This window comes from Dreissena polymorpha, chromosome 2 (genome assembly GCF_020536995.1).
Source record: "Dreissena polymorpha isolate Duluth1 chromosome 2, UMN_Dpol_1.0, whole genome shotgun sequence".
NCBI lineage: Eukaryota > Metazoa > Mollusca > Bivalvia > Myida > Dreissenidae > Dreissena > Dreissena polymorpha.
The window spans coordinates 69,642,330-69,659,665 of record NC_068356.1 but is presented as its reverse complement, the minus strand read 5'-3'; the positions used below and the strand labels follow the sequence as shown (position 1 = coordinate 69,659,665).

At 33.7% G+C, this 17,336-nt stretch overlaps 1 protein-coding gene across 5 annotated transcripts in view; it reads right to left on the bottom strand.

Moving 5' to 3' along the window:
- Nucleotides 1-735: 735 nt before the first annotated feature.
- Nucleotides 736-17,336, bottom strand: part of LOC127867486 (ras-related protein Rab-3) — an 86,169-nt gene continuing 69,568 nt past the window's right edge. For all 5 annotated transcript variants that reach the window (XM_052408660.1, XM_052408662.1, XM_052408663.1 and 2 more), the window contains 3 exons: nt 16,749-16,867; nt 13,423-13,547; nt 736-6,434 (listed from right to left, as the gene is read on the bottom strand). In XM_052408660.1, the coding sequence (XP_052264620.1) occupies nt 6,244-6,434; nt 13,423-13,547; nt 16,749-16,867 (435 nt within the window). In that variant the 3' untranslated portion in view covers nt 736-6,243. The remainder of the gene's footprint in view (nt 6,435-13,422; nt 13,548-16,748; nt 16,868-17,336) is intronic.

The following is a 17,336-nucleotide window of genomic DNA, read 5'->3' as shown; positions in this document are numbered from 1 at the left end:
AAAACATAGAGTAGTTACGGTAATTCGGCAACAAGATTGCCAATTTGAACATTGTGCAGTTGCAAAAAGGATTAAAGAGTTCCTTGCCATTTCCAAGAATGCCCTTTCACTTTGATTATTTTAACATGTTCAAATACATCACTGGAGCTTTACAATCACTTGCAACACTAGAGAATGGTGTCGAAATGCCCTTGTGACACTTAAATTGTGGTTTCAGATATTGAAGTATGTTGGTAACAGTCTATATAGACCATCTTCATCCTCAGCCTTGGCTAGTTTTAACCCAAGAGGCATAAACACCCAGATATGATTTAAACGAACTTTTAAGGTGTAATAAATAAAATAGTTAGAAGGTGCTTTGAAATTTAAGTACAAAAACATTTGAAATTTCAAGGCAAATCATATTTACACATTTTCTGTCACCTATTACAAAGTTAATATTTTCCTTAATGTAGTTTTAGGCTTATATGTTGCATATGAACTGATGTGGGAAGGGTAAGTACGTCATATTAACTAAAATGAAACCATTTACTTGTATCAAAATGGTGGTTGTAACTATGTAATTTTAAGGTTTGGAGTTTCACAAATTTGAGGAAGTTCTTTAAATAAAGACATTACAATTGCATGAACAAATTGTGAATGTTTACTATGTTTGGTGCAAAATTAAAATGCATTACCTTCTCAAGCACGATTATTAAATGCATGACAGCAGTGGCAAAAACAACAAGACTGATGTCAAGTGCTAACCATTAACTTTATTTTATGATTTTCCACTCACACAAAATATCTAATAATATGAAAACAATACACGTGTATACAGATACATAATGGAAACAGGACATACATGGTGCAACCTATCTACACTACACAAGGTTTAGGGACTTGATCAAACATTGACTGATATTCATGCGGTACATAAGATTGAATCCATTTCCTTTACAAATCAGTCTTAAAAACCACGGAAGAAAATTTATTAGCTTCATTCAACAAACATCACTAATTAAGTCATGGTGTTTTCACATTTCTTACAAAATTATGACTCTGGTAAGATAATAGTATAATTTATTAAATTATTTGATGTGTTTATGAAATATTTGTTTGTTATGCATCATACTGCACAATAGTCCTAAGTAAAATCACATTTTATAAATAAACAAATGAATAATTGATGGTAAATTCAACATCAATCGCTAAATATAGGTTTCACAGAAAATGTACCGTTTCAGGGCATCAATGTTCAAACAATGCTGCTTTGATGACAGTCAATGAACAAAATCATTGCATTTTGTATTAATTAATGATCTTAAATCAAATAGAATCATTCATTGTATGGCATCATCCCAAATATCAACAAAGTTCCCAACCAGAAATAAATGATCACATTTACATGATGAGCTATTTACAGTCACACAACACAAATATTATTTCATAATTAAATGAACACAGTATCAGATCTGTACTTCTAAGAGATTCTTATTTCATTAACATTAAATCTTTTTTATTACCCTTATTTTATGCATAATGTTCTCTTATTTCATAAAAAAATATTGTTCCCTTGTTTCTTTCTTTGATACTTATTGTTATCGCATTTCATATACATGTACATGTTTCCCAAATTGGAATGTGTTATTGGTGTAAAATGCAACAATTGGAAAATATGAAATCAAAAAAGACAGAATGCAAAAATATGCAAACACTCTGACTTTTTATTTAAGATTTTGTTTAAATTTTAAGCAGAAGTCAAAAGAAATACGAAAATTCTGCTGTTTGAATATGAATAAAATCCACAAAAACTGATTTTTAAATATGCTTGAAATCAGAAACATATTGCGTCTGATTAATGTATGTACAAAATATAATTTGAATACATAAATAACTATATAATTGCTATATAATAATATTATGAATACAAGATGAAGTTTAAATGCAAAGATAAACAAAAAGACCAGTTTAATGTCATGAGTGAACATTTTATGTAAGAGCTTGTCATGCAATTCTCAAAATTGAGACTTTCGACAAAAGCAACAGACATAATATATAAAGAAAACATCTTAATAACATAAATATTTATTTTGCTAAATAAAATATGTTCTTAGAAACTGTAACAAAAAATAAAATTGTAAGAGTAAAATTAACAAGCATGGAACCATTACACAAATTGTGATACATCTTGGTTCAAGTCTTGCACTTATTTTTAGGCCCGTATAAATGTGTCACTTAATTCAGGCTTTAATATCAAAATAATGTATAATTTAAATAAATGTTCAGCATAACACAAATATTCATAGTTTAACCCTATAAATGCATTTTTTTTATAAACACATGATTTTCCTTGCCTTAGTGCAATATTTTTTAAACTTTTTTTCTGTTACTGTAATGCTGTATACAACACTAAGATGTATCAGAAGATGTTTTTGAAAGAGATCCAAGGACTAGAAAGGTAACATAACTTAAAAGAGAAATGCAAAATCTGACACACAAATATTGATTTATTTATGTGGTTACTTTTATGACGTAACATGAATTTACTGTCTGAAAGAATTGTAAGGATGTTGTTGCAGATCATTGTTCTAAGCAAACACGCTATTGCAGAAATTAAAATGAATACCCATATGCAAATTGACTTTTGAGCTCCAACACTTTTTTAAAGACAAAGACCATTACATTAATAGCCACTAGAACCTTTTTATGTAAGCTTATAAGGAAAGACTAACAAAAATTTCATAAATCAAACTTTTCCTTATATCAGTGACATGTTCATTGTATATGTGTCAGTTAAAGAATTTTCAATTATTTTAACATAAAGTACAATTGGATACTTAAAGAAGCAAATACGTTGCTAAATGCCTATGTAAAAAGTGATTTACAACAAAACAACATTTTTTTCACAAACCATGAAATCTATCACTATAATGTTAACCAATGCTAAGACTGGTAAGACTGCACAACCAAGAAAACAACCTTGCAAATTACCCAATATAAAGCTAGTTAATTTTAAACAAAACATAGAAAAGTTCACAACCAAAAACAAACAAAAGAGAAATTGAATCTAAACAATATTTTGAATGGTTGTCACAAAAAATAAAGTTTGGCTTACAGCTGAAAGTTATGCGTAAAAGTAACATTATGGATTGTACATTTGATAACCTTAGACACAAATAAACTGAAGTTTGGAATGTAAAACTGGAAATGTTTATTTGAAGAAATATGAATCAATAAAATATGTTTTAGCTATTGCATTTTCATAGCTCTCAAAACAATTTATCGAAGTCAACATAAACTACACACAGCTTACCAAACTAATACTCATAAAAAAATTCAACAGTTACCTAAAATATTGGTCTTGATTTTTTATCAGATGTACTGATAAGAGTTTAAATACTTATTTACCCACAAGTTGCGTTATCAGTACCCTAGAGACCGATGGAGTAAAGCAAACCTTGAAGTTTTATGTCCCTCCCTATAGACCAATGGAGTGAATCCAATCTGACGGTACAACGTCCCTCCCTACCGACCAATTCAGTGAATCAAATCTTACAGTACTTTGACCACCATTAGCTGCTCGCATCTCTTAAATGTCAATTCTAGGCAGAGGACTGAAGTCAACAAGTACTTAATTGTAAAAACAAACTTTCATAAGAGTCTTATTTCAACACTTACAATGCATGCCATGATTATTAGAAAATCCACATGAAGCCAACATCCCAGCCATACAAATTTGGTCCCAAACAAACCAGCTGATATTTCATGGCATAAATAAACAAAAAAACACAGTTTCACACTATTTCAGATGTTTCATAAGTGTGTCATCCCACTTCTCATTTGTATAAAATAACATGCAACAAGTAAAACTGAGCAAATAGAAAGAATACAAATTAATGTAAAATTTGCCAATAAATGCAATAATAGTCAAGAACACAACAAAAACAAAGAATATGAACACAGAGGAAATAATTAATACATGTAATTTTTTGCTGGAATTTGTAATTTACTGCGTCTATGTAGATTGCACAGAAATGTAAGTTTCTTGGAGCAGATCGACTCCAGAAAAAGCTAAAAATTGAGGCAGAAATAGAAATATTGCACAAGAACACAAACTGGATTTCTTTGAAGAGCAAATATAGTGATAGATTCTATCTTTGGTCTAAATCACATCAATTGAAATAAGAATTGCAAGAATAATGAAAATGTAATGTAACAAAATATCACCAGTTCAAAATGATTTGAAATGACTTAACTCTTTCAGTGCGGGAACCGAATTTTGAAGGCCTGTGCAAACAGTTTGGATCCAGATGAGACGCCACAGAACGTGGCATCTCATCAGGATCCAAACTGTTTGCTATTCTGACAGTATTATTTGAAAAAAATCAAAGAAAATGCTAATTTTAGAAATTTAGCAGACAACATTTTAGCAGACGACAAATTTCCCAGCATGCAAAGGGTTAAAATAAGATTTAAACAATGCTGGTTTGTGAGAAATGTAGGTTAAATTCAAACCAATCACAACATCATTTTATAGCAACATAGGCTTGTAAAGCATTTTGACAATTGTATGGGAAGTTCATTTAAAGCAATCAGTAGTGATGTATATGTGTTATTTTCATACAAAACATTAATAGTCCACAAGAAAGAAGAACTTATAAAAAAGTCTAGGCCTGAAGTATACGACAAAGAATAAACACTAGAAGCTCTACATGTAACATTAAAGCCAACAATAAACTTCTTATTTATCATTGACCTTTATTCTACATAAATGTAGCAAGAAGCAGAGGAACTTTATTTTCTTCAGTTCTGCGATTTTTTTTCTATAAAGTATACCATGGAAAATATCAAATGCTGAAAATTTCTTTATTGAGGAGAACATTCTGTATTAAGTTAAGCTTGAAGTTGTAGTAGATGTAGATTTCCATGTGCATGTTAACAAATTATTTGAATAAATACAATCAAGAACCTAACAGCTTTGGCGTGTATAGTAACCACGTTCATGTTCTTTCATTCCGGGGCCAAAAACAACAAAAAATAAATGTCAGCTTGTGTCAAGTGGTAAACAAGTATGTCCTATAGACTTTTAGCATGTCAACTTCAGGACAAAGACCTCATGATTGTTTGAGTCAAAAGTTCATACAATGTCCCATGGGATTCATATGCATCACACTATAAATATCAATACAACATACACATTTTAAACAGTCATGTGTCCTGGTATGCTTAATTTCCAATGTTGTTACTAAACATTACCTTCAAAACATGAAGCAAACATGAATATATCCGTACTGAAGCTAAACATGTTCATTTTCAAAAAATAAATTGAATTTCTATCCAAACATATTTTTAATCAAACTGACAATGACAATGTTTTATAAATATAATTCATTTGCAACCATGGACATTTCTATGTGCTCTTACCCTGTAACCTGATACTCGAAAAATGCACATAAAAACATCATCAGAAATTCTACTCCAAAACAGTAATAATTTTAGTGTATAACAAAATCATTGACTGGCTGAAAAATCTGTTTTCTAGAAGGTTTTTTAAAATAAAAAAGCATGATCTTTTAATTGCTAAATCCTTTAATATCACTTGCAACTGTTTCATGGTCATTATTAAAATGAAGAAAACCCATTTATCACCCATGTAATACAACTAGTATAACACAACCTCTAACAGATTCTCTATTTGACATGTGTGTTTAAATGATAACTAAAACAAAATAACATGCATGAAATTATTTCAGTTGGGTCTGGGGTAGCAGTCACTCTGTTATTCAGTTTTATCAGAGTCTAACCACCAATTCCAACAAATAACCCCCAATTTTTTTTCTTAACAATACCTTAAGAAAACTGTCTTCACATCGCTATATCCACTCTACACAACTTTACAAAAAAAATTATATAAACATTTTCTCTGAATAACTGGAATGCATTTGACATAAAACAGATCTATAATGACCAGCTGGACAAAAGTCCACCAATGTCAGTCATGACGTGATTAAATGATGTGCCAGTAAAATAGTTCTAAAGTACATACTCTTATGATTACCAAGTCACAAACTACATCATGACAGTGCAACTGACAATAAAATCATCACCAAAGTTCAACAACTTATACAGTTTGCAAATCTAAAACTGCAAATATTTTGCTTCTCAACTAAGGTGACAATGTTGTTAAATCTTATGACAATGGATTTATCCAATAAATTAACAGCAGAGTACAGTGGACGAAAACGTCACATCAAAGGGAGATTAGCACTGGCAGTTTGACGCTTGGGGACCCGGGTTCTCGGACAGTCGTGTGCCCTTGGCTTGACTGCTCACAAGGGTCGGATCAGAATCGAGGCTTTCAGACATCTTATCGCAGATAATGTCAACCAAGCGCTCGAATACGGCCTTCACATTGATATTCTCCTTGGCAGAGGTTTCGAAGAATTCTAAGCCTGAAACAAAAGGATCTTACTTATTAAAAAAAAACTTCCAAAAATTATCTTTACATTACAAGAGATTTCAGAAATGCTTTTCGGAAACTTTTTTACATACGAGATTGTATATTCCTTTCATTTCTAAAACAGAGGGGCATGGGCCCATTAAGTGCTCAGCTGAGACCCAAAGGAACTAGATTATTCTAAAAAAGTGCGAACTGCTTTGTGAAGACTGGGCCAAAAAAGTGACTTCTATTCACTTTTTTTATATGACCTATTGACCTAGTTTTTGAGCTCACATGACCCAGTTTAAATCTTAGTCAAGATTTAATTTGGACAGATGTTCTGACCAAGTTTCATGTGACTCATATAGTGTCAATAAGTTGTCACTAGAGCCATTTCAGAAAAACTGGCCCGCCTCCAAACCCCATGTTCTTTTTAACAAACTGGAAGAAATTTAGAACACAACTAAGATATTATTAGAAAAAGTGTTCTGACTAAGTTTCATTTAGATTGCACTAAAAATGTGACTTTAAAAGTGTAAACAAGATTTGACTTATATATTAGCCATATAAGGAAAACTGCCTTGCCCCCTGGTGGCCTCGATTTTTTATGAACCATAACAATTTTCAATTAAAGCCGACCTATCATAAAAACTTATGTTTTGAAAATGTTTCATAAAGATTGGACTATAAATGTTACTTCTAAAGTGTTATCAAGGTTAACACTATACTAACATAATACTATAGCCTTATAAGGAAAAATGCCACAAGGTAAATGTTGATGATGCAGGACAGACAACGCACTGCCGCAAAGAAGCAAAAACAAGAGGGCCATGATGGCCCTGAATCGCTCACCTGACTCATTAAGATCAGATGAAAACTATGACCTCTATTGTCTACACATGTTTTTCTATGATTTGACCTAGTGACCTAGTTCCTGACTCTAGATGACCCAAATACAATCCCAATCCAGATTTCATCAAGATAAACATTCTGACCACAGTTCATAAATATTGGATGAAAACTGTGACCTCTATTGTCAACACAAGGTTTTTCTATTTATTTGACCTAGAATTTTACCCCAGATGACCCAAATACAATCCCACCCAGATTTCATCAAGAATTCTGACCAAATTTCATAAAGGTTGGATGAAAACTGTGATCTCTAATGTCTACACAAGGTTTTTCTATGATTTGACCTAGTGACCTAGTTTTTGACCCCAGATGACCCAAATAAAATCCCAACCCAGATTTCATCAAGATAAACATTCTGACCAAATTTCATAAAGATTGGATGAAAACTGTGACCTCTATTGTCTACAGAAGGTTGTTCTATTATTTGACCTAGTGACCTAGTTTTTGACCCCAGATGACCCAAATACAATCCCAAACCGGATTTCATCAAGATAAACATTTTGACCAAATTTCATCAAGATTGGATGCAAACTGTGACCTCTACTGTCTACACAAACAAATTGTTGACGGACGGACGCACGGACACACGCAGGCACGCACAACGGACGCCGGACATCACACGATCACATAAGCTCACCGTGTCACTTCATGACAGGTGACCTAAAAATATGTGTCGGAGATAAACATGAACAGTTTTGGTTAAAATCCCATAGAAACAAGGGCTGTTTGTAAAACATGCATGCCCCCCTATATGGGCTATAAGTTGTAGTAGCAGCCATTGTGTGAATACGTTTTTTGTCACTGTGAATGGTGGTGGTGGTGGTGGTGGTGGTGGTGGTGTGTAGTAGTAGTAGTAGTAGTAGTAGTAGTAGTAGTAGTAGTAGTAGTAATAGTAGTTGTAGTAGTAGTAGTAGTAGTAGTAGTAGTAGTAGTAGTAGTAGTAGTAGTAGTAGAAGTAGTAGTAGTAGTGGCAGTAGTAGTAGAAGTAGTAATAGTAGACGTGGTGGTGGTGGTGGTGGTGGTGGTGGTGGTAGTAGTACTAGTAGTAGTACTAGTAGTAGTAGTACTAGTAGTAGTAGTAGTAGTAGTAGTAGTAGTAGTAGTAGTAGTAGTAGTAGTAGTAGTAGTAGTAGTAGAAGTAGTAGTAGTGGTAGTAGTAGTAGAAGTAGTAGTAGTAGTAGTAGAAGTAGTAGTAGTAGTAGTAGTAGTAGTAGTAGTAGTAGTAGTAGTAGTAGTAGTAGTAGTAGCAGTAGCAGTAGCAGCATTTCAAGACCAATACTTAAGAATGATCAAATGGGAAAAGGTAACATAGCACCGGCAGTAAATATGGGGCTCATTTACAGGTCAGATTTGGAATCTCTGCTGTAAAATGAGATTTTGAATGAATTAAAGGGAGGCAAATCTGTAATAAAAGAACATGCATAAACCGTAGTTGTTTCCCTTGTTTGAACCATGCTAAATCCTTACAAGTTTGGAAAGAATTGGATGAAAAATTTGTACTTTATTGCATAAACACCATTTTCTCAATTCAAGGGGAGGTAATTCTGTACTTCATGGACCAATAATGCTTATTTTTTGTAGGGTTCGTGTCCTCATTGATATAAAGACACTGTGCAAATTTGGAAAGGATCGGACAAAAAATGTGGAAGATTTTTGAAAGTTTTCACAAAATAGGCAAAAACGAATAAACATGCAAAGTTCAACGAGCTCCTGCGGCCATGTTTTTTGACGAATCAAATTTCTTTGAACAACTTTTTCAGGGGAGCCCTCAAAGGTCATCCCTGTGAAATTTTTTGAAAATCTGATGAGCGGTTTCTGACAAGAAGATTTTTTAAGGTTTTTACCATATATGGTCATGGCGGCCATCTTGGTTATGCGATCAAATTTTTTTTAACAATTCTTTTTTCCCATGACCTAGGGATGCTCCACATGAAATTTAGTTGAAATTGGCTCAATGGTTTAGTAGAAGAAGATGTTTACAAATTGTTTACAGACGGACGGACGGACGCCGGACGCTGAGTGATCACAATAGCTCACCTCGAGCTATCGCTCAGGTGAGCTAAAAACAACAGTTGTTTTACAATCAACAAACTACATTTTTATTATTTGCACATAAGGTCCTAACAGATGTCAATAATCTGTTTAAAATGCACATTATTTCTATTTCTATGATTATGATAACATAATTAGCACTTGATCACAAAGTCAACTTACAGCATTAAAAAAAAAAAAGATTTTATACATAATGCACATATCAATTTACTCTTTGTTTTGTGTTCAAGTATTTAGATCTTGACATTATAAAACATTTTATTTGTTGTTAGTGGCAATAATACTATTATTTTTCTAATGTTAGTCAGTATGTGTTTTTTTCCAGTCGATTTTGTATGCTTAGGAAAATGCTGAGTGATAAACATGATTGCATCCAATATAAACATGGAGACTGCACTGATTAAATGTCCACATACATGCGTAACTCTAGGCAACGATTTCAGATAACAAATTGTGCTGCACTGCAATGATAAGCTATCACAAAATCCTGGTTTTCTCAATTTCCTTGAATTGATTATAAAGCATGCTTCTTCCGTGGATCCTGAATACATATTGCCTTCAAGACTTCTTATTTGGTATTGATATTTCTAAAGCTGACCATGAGTTATATCCCTCCAAGCTCTTCGAAGGCAAATTATCAAATCATGAAAGATGCACTAGTCTGATCTCCGGAGCTTGGCAAAACAGACAATCAGGTTTTAGTCTCCATCTTTGGTTTATTGGACTACAAACATCAAGAAAATCAATTCTGCCACAAAATTAGAACTCTGTGCTATTTGTTCATTTCAATCAATTGCACACAATCCTCCCGGGTGTGGGGAACAATGATATTGTGAACTACTACAATGAAAAGTACATAACCTAAAAGAGCTTTTGGCTTAATGGCTGCCAGAAGGAAAAAATACCGGGCACCAGAGCATATAAAATCAGTAAAGTCAAAAGATAGATGTATGGTTCAGAGAACCATATAGTGAATACCTTGCATTTTAAATGACCATGAAATTCTTATGACTTTGACATGTATCAAGTTATACATTTCTTGTGCGATCCCTTTTTCTTTGTCAACAAATTAAGTATGGGTAAATAATCCAGAATACATTATCAACAGTCCACTGTGATAGGAGAAGTAGAGTAGTCATTCAGAAAGTTAATTAATATTAACAAGGTCAGAAAATGTTCTGCAGCTGTACACTATAAACTAATTGGAAGTAATTTGTATAATTATTCACCGGACTCTAAAAGCAAGGTGTCTTAGGGGAAATCTTTGCAAAAAAGTACAGCTTTAGGCTAGTCATGCGAAAAAAATGTGTTCAACGCACTTATACTAGAGGCTAGTTGCAGAATAAATAAAAGAGAATAAATTATAGACACACCACTGTCATAAGAGTGTAGAGAACTCATTAAGTAAGGTAATCAATATTTACAAGATCAGAAAATCTTCTGCAGGTATGTAACACTAACTAGAAGTAATTTGTATAATTATTATCATGAGCGATGTGAAAGTGTGGCTTCACTCTGAAAGCAAGGTGTCTCAAAGGAAATCATGGCATAGAAGTTTAGTTCTAGGCTAGTCACGCTAGCTAATGATTTCAATACACTAATTATATACACTAGTCAAGTGAACTATTTGTGTTCAATACAACGATGGACACTAGTCACATGAACTAATGTGTTCAATACTCTTATGATAAAGGCTATAGAGTAAACCGAATGTGTTCAATACACTATTGATAAAGGCAATAGAGCAAACCGAATGTGTTCGATACACTAATGATAAAGGCTAAAGAGCAAACCGAATGTGTTCGATACACTAATGATAAAGGCTATAGAGTAAACTGAATGTGTACAACACACTAATGATAAAGGATATATAGTAAACTGAATGTGTTCAATACACTAATGATACAGACTATATGGTCAACCAAATGTGTTCAATACACTAATGATAACGACTATACAGTAAATCAAATGTGGGCTATATATTCAACCAAATGTGTTCAATACACTAATGATAAAGGCTATATAGTCAACCAAATGTGTTCAATACACTAATGATAAAGGCTATATAGTCAACCAAATGTGTTCAATACACTAATGATAAAGGCTATAAAGTAAACCAAATGTGTTCAATACACTAATGATAAAGGCTATATAGTCAACCAAATGTGTTCAATACACTAATGATAAAGGCTATAATAGTCAACCAAATGTGTTCAATACACTAATGATACAGACTATTGCCAAGCAATATATGTCCCCTACCGGCTCCACATTGTCAGATTATTTTTTATATTTGTTGCCATAGCAACCAGAATTTTTGACGTAGGAACAAAATGAAGTTACGTGCATAATGTCAATATTGCCATCTATCCATGTTTCAAGTTTCATGAAAAAATATAAAGAACTTTTAAAGTTATCGCAGGATCCAGAAAAGTGTGCACGATCCACCATTTTCAGCAGTATTTCTAGCCTATTTGTTGCCATAGCAACCAGAATTTTTGACGTAGGAACAAAATGAAATGACGTGCATAATGTCCATATTGCCATCTATCCATGTTTCAAGTTTCATGAAAAAAATATGAAGAACTTTTAAAGTTATTGCAGTATCCAGATAAGTGTGACAGACAGACTCACAGACAGACAGACAGACAGACACACAGAGCGCAAACCATAAGTCTCCTCCGGTGAAACCAGAAGGGGACAATAAAGGCTATAATTATAGTCAACCAAATGTGTTCAATATATGAAAAAGGCTTAAATGTGTTCAATACACTAATGATAAAGGCTATATAGTAAACTAAATGAGTTTAATACACTTTGATACGTTTGATAAGCAAAAGCCCGCCACACTTGAGTTGTAAATTTTAAAGCGAGCATCCTCAGATTTTCAGTTTCATGAAGGCAAGCTTTAAAAAAAATCTTTGTCTAAGTATTACTATAAGAATTTTGCTTTGAGCATTTGCAAGGAGATTGCAAGTCCCTGCCACAAACAGAATACACATCTTCACTGCGCCATAAATTCCCTAATTAATCAACCTAGACAGGCAAAATCTGTACTGATAATTCTAGTCAGTGGAAACTATAGCCCACAGCTAGAACTAGGCTCTGGTCAACTACATGAGGATTAAGAAGTGTGGGGAAAACTAGGGATGGGCATTAAGTCTTAGGAATTATTCACTAACCACTACGCAGAAAACAGCATCTGAAAGGATTTCATCTAAAAATATTGAGAAAAGTACAACCATTTCCATGTGGAAACCTTTCAAATGTGGTTCGAATCCATTAGATGACATTAACAAGTTTCACAATGTCAAGTTACTGTGACATCTCCTAAATTTTTTTTATAGACTGGGAATTATAGCCTTACTGGAGAGCAGGCTATTGATCTTCATCAATAGATACAAAGTACAGTTTTACCAAGAAAAACCTTAAATGCCTCGATATATTAACTTCATGCCCCATTACAATTTTTAGATATGTCTTAACTTAAAATATTGACTGATAAGAATGATTTTAAAAGATGGCTTTACTTACAAAAAACTAAGAAATCATAAAATTAAGATTAAGCTTTAAAATTTTCTAGTAACATAACCTGGTTTTAGTCAAGAAAACTCGTCAGTTTGCTGTCTTAACAAACATCAGGCCTTTAAAACAATGCCGCTCTATAACAAGAGCACCACATAACGGGTGCCAACGCTTGGCTGGGGTTGCGGTTTTGAATAAATGAAAGCTTGTCAGATTATTTTTTTTTGAGGTCACAGTGACCTTGACCTTTGACCTAATGACAGCAAAATGAGTGTGGCGTGTAGAACTCATGAAGGTGCATCTACATATGAAGTTTCAAAGTAGGTTGAAGCACTTTGATTTTAGAGCCAATGTAAAGATTTTAGCAAGACGTGGATGGCATAGGACCGACGACGAGCTGGCTATGACAAACTCTCGGGTTTTCTCAGAAAATAGCCGAGCTAAAAACTGACTGGGTAACAACCACACGTTAAGCCTCACTCTTCACATGAACACCTGACTAGTGTGTGTACCTAGTTGGTCTGCTAATTGCTTGCCACGCTCAGTTGACACGACCCTTTCATCCTCAAGGTCACACTTGTTTCCCACCAGTACGACCTGGGCGTTGTCCCATGAGTATGTCTTGATCTGCGTACACCTGAAATAGGGGGCCAAACAATGAGTGGCCATGAACCCAGGGTTCCCTTTCATAAGGCCTATATGTGAAATCTTTAATTATTTAATTTTATTTATCTTTAAGTTTGTAGAAATGAAAAATTTATAAACTTAGTTGAATCTGCCTTGTTTCTTAAGACTAAATCTATAATAAAAAGGGTCTTCAATAACTAAAATGATTTTAATATACATTTTAATACTTTAGATTTTTATTTTTTACTAGTTCATGACAAGCAGTCATTCAATATCACATATATTGTTTGCTTTAAAATGTTCACTAATGTACAAACTAGGATAATATTTCTCTATAGAGTACCAGTCCTAGAAACTAAACTGATTGAAATAAACTAGTGTAAGGCACTTTATTGTGTTAACAAACAGCTGAATACTCAGTTTTACTAAAGGTATGTGACAAAAAAAGGCAATAACTCTGGCCTCTCTGTCAGTTTGGAAATATATTCACATATTTGAAACAATTTTTTTCCTGAACTGACATTTTCATCAAACAGTTTAATGAAAAATTTCCTAAGAGGATAACAATGAGGACAAAAATTATAATGAAATTTCTTTTTCAACGCAGATGGTGCAAAAATCATTAATTGACATTTTGTTTCAAGCAGCTGAACCAAATACTACTGTTCATACAGAAACACTTCTGTTTTATAATGTGACGGTAATTCATTTCCTTGTTTTTCTTCGCAGATAATGGGGCAATTAGTGAACACCATGAAATAACACCCTGCCAGAGTTGTTTGTGTCATATCTGGTTATAGGCTTTGCTTTTTCTCTGTTCTTTTTCGCACAGCCATCACGTTTTGCTAGGGGGAATAGTGTTTTTCCCAGGAGGGCAAAGGGGCATGGCGCATTACTTTCAAAAAGGGCATTTTAGCGCGCAGTTTAGGCAAAAAAGGGCAAAAACGTACCCTAAATACCTGAATTACGGGGAAACATGTAATCGCATCAGAAGCAGTTGTGGAAAAAATAACATATCAACAAGCACATTTAATGGTTATAGATGTATTTAACTTACTATGATTTATATTCATATATTTACCTTGCAATGTACAATTAAGTTCCATGCTGTTTCAATAAACTGTACAACACGACAAACATAATAAAGCAATATATGCATATGAATCTGATTATACACAGATCCACTAACATTTAAATGAAACCATGTTTGTCTTATCCCATGTTCTAACAATAATCTTGACAGATGTTTAAAATAACATTGCGAGTAAATTGATCGCTAACAATATGCAAACACTCGTTTCCGTGACAAACATCCACCGAGTAATTACAAATAAATAAATAATGTTGTTGCTATCTTAAACATTTTTATGCATCGTTGATTATCACAGATATTTCATTAATTCCTTCTTAATGTATAATCGCCATCGTTAATTTTATCGTTTACGACGTTATTTGCCATTTTTGCCGAGTCACAATTTAATTCTGTATAGTCCGCCATGTTGATAAAATGTCAAATGATGTAAGCGACAGGTGCGCATAGCAACGTTCAATCGTATACGCGATTCGCATTTTGTTAAATTAGTATACGTCTCAGTAGTTATTTCAATAATTAGATCTAATTATCTTAAAGACAAAAACGATAAAGAATAAATTTGTTTGTGATTTTAAATGTAATTATGCGTAAAAATATATGTTTTGATATAACTGAATAATGCATGCAATGCACAATCGCCACGAGAATAACATCGAGTTTTTCATCAAAAGTCTCCGAAGTAATGATTTTATCGTGGAGGAGTACACATTGCCGACCGAAAAGTGCGCTTGGTATTACATAACCTCCGGCATTATCGATTGATACTGACACGGGGTTATTCACGCATGACTAATTAACAGCTTTGGAGCAGTCAGTAAGACCTACCTATAAATCGAGCACTCTAATAGATTAAATCTGCTCAATTAATATAGTCGATTAGACGTTGACGTCTCTCGAGTAAATCAAGCACAGCCGGAGCGTCACAGACAATCAAGGAAGCTGATTTTGCGGACCAATTAAGATCGTAAGGCAATAAAGGTGTTATCGATAAGGGCGCGTGGCGAAATTTGCCTTTGAAAAGAAAGGCGCGTGGCGAAATTTGCCTTTGAAAAGGGCAGAGTGGCAATCCGGGAGGGCGGCGTGGCTTTTCGCCACGCTAAAATGGCCTGTGAAAAACACTAAGGAAAATGTGCTAAATACAGAGTATATTAAGTATCTTTCTGCATAGGTCTTTTGGTCATATTCAAATAATGCACTATATCCATTTGTTTGAGTAGATCAGATTACATCACATTTTCTTATCTTCTACAATTGAACAACATTCAAAATGCAGAAAAACTGATTATTTGCTTACTTGAAACAATTTTTTTTAAATACAGTCATTATTTTCTTTTTCAAATGCACAAGAGTGGCTTATCAAACCTGTTAACGGTTTTAAGATTAAAGGATATGAAGATCTGATGCTATTTTGTATGTTTTACTCAATACACTATTGATGCCTGTTGGATTCAAAAACACAATCTGAGGATGGGAATAAAATACTTATGAAGACTAAGGTTCAAGAAAAATATAATCATGTTTTCAAATATAGTAGGAATCACAAAACTTTATCAAATTACTTATCCCATGAACACAATCAGTCTCAGTAAATATTAATATTTCATCATCAAGTTGATATGAAGACAATCGCACAATAGTATTAATATTGAAACGATGTCTACATAGGCCTCGCATAATTTAAGAAAAAATCAATTTGCCATTGACACATCATTCTGTCCTTTTGAAAAAACCTTCAGTGTTCAAATCATAATTGCAATACAATTGCACGAAGACATGTGAATTTTATGTTCATAACTTCAGTAAAGAAGGACATCAGTATTTTCTAGAAATTTATAACAGAAACATTTTAAGAAATAATATATGCAAGTACATGTAAATTAAAAGTCAAAGCATAAGCATTTTTTTATTTCAAATATAGTAGGAATCACAAAACTTTATCAAATTACTTATCCCATGAACACAATCTGTCTCAGTAAAATTTGTTGTAATTGATAATACTAAGTCAGACACCACATTAAGAACTGCTCTTCGAATAGCATGGCTGCAAGAAAGCCAAGGTTATGCAGATTTAAGCCATTAAAAATATGAACAATCTTAAAAATGGAGTGCACATCTTACCAATCCTGGACAGCATTGAACGATTCTTCGTTAGTGACGTCATACATGAGAATGAAGCCCATTGCCCCTCGATAGTAGGCTGTGGTGATTGTCCTGTACCTCTCCTGGCCAGCCGTATCCTGTCAGCAGAGCAGAGGAGATAACAACGTTGTCAGACAGAGTAGTTGAATGTAGGGCAGGGGAGATAACAACTTGGTCACACAGAGTAGTTGAATGTAGGGCAGGGGAGATAACAACTTGGTCAGACAGAGTAGTAAGAGTGTAGGGCAGGGGAGATAACAACTTGGTTCGACAGAGTAATTAAATGTAGGATAGGAAGAGATAACAACTTGGTCAGACAGTGTAGTTGAATGTAGGGAAGGGAGAGATAACAACTTGGTCAGACAGAGTAGTTGAATGTAGGGTAGGGAGAGATAACAACTTGTTTAGACAGAGTTGTTGAATGTAGGGAAGGGAGAGATAACATCTTGGTCAGACAGAGTAGGTGAATGTAGGGAAGGGGGAGATAACAACTTGGTCAGGCAGAGTAGGTGAATGTAGGGAAGGGAGAGATAACATCTTGTTTAGACAGAGTAGCTGAATGTAGGG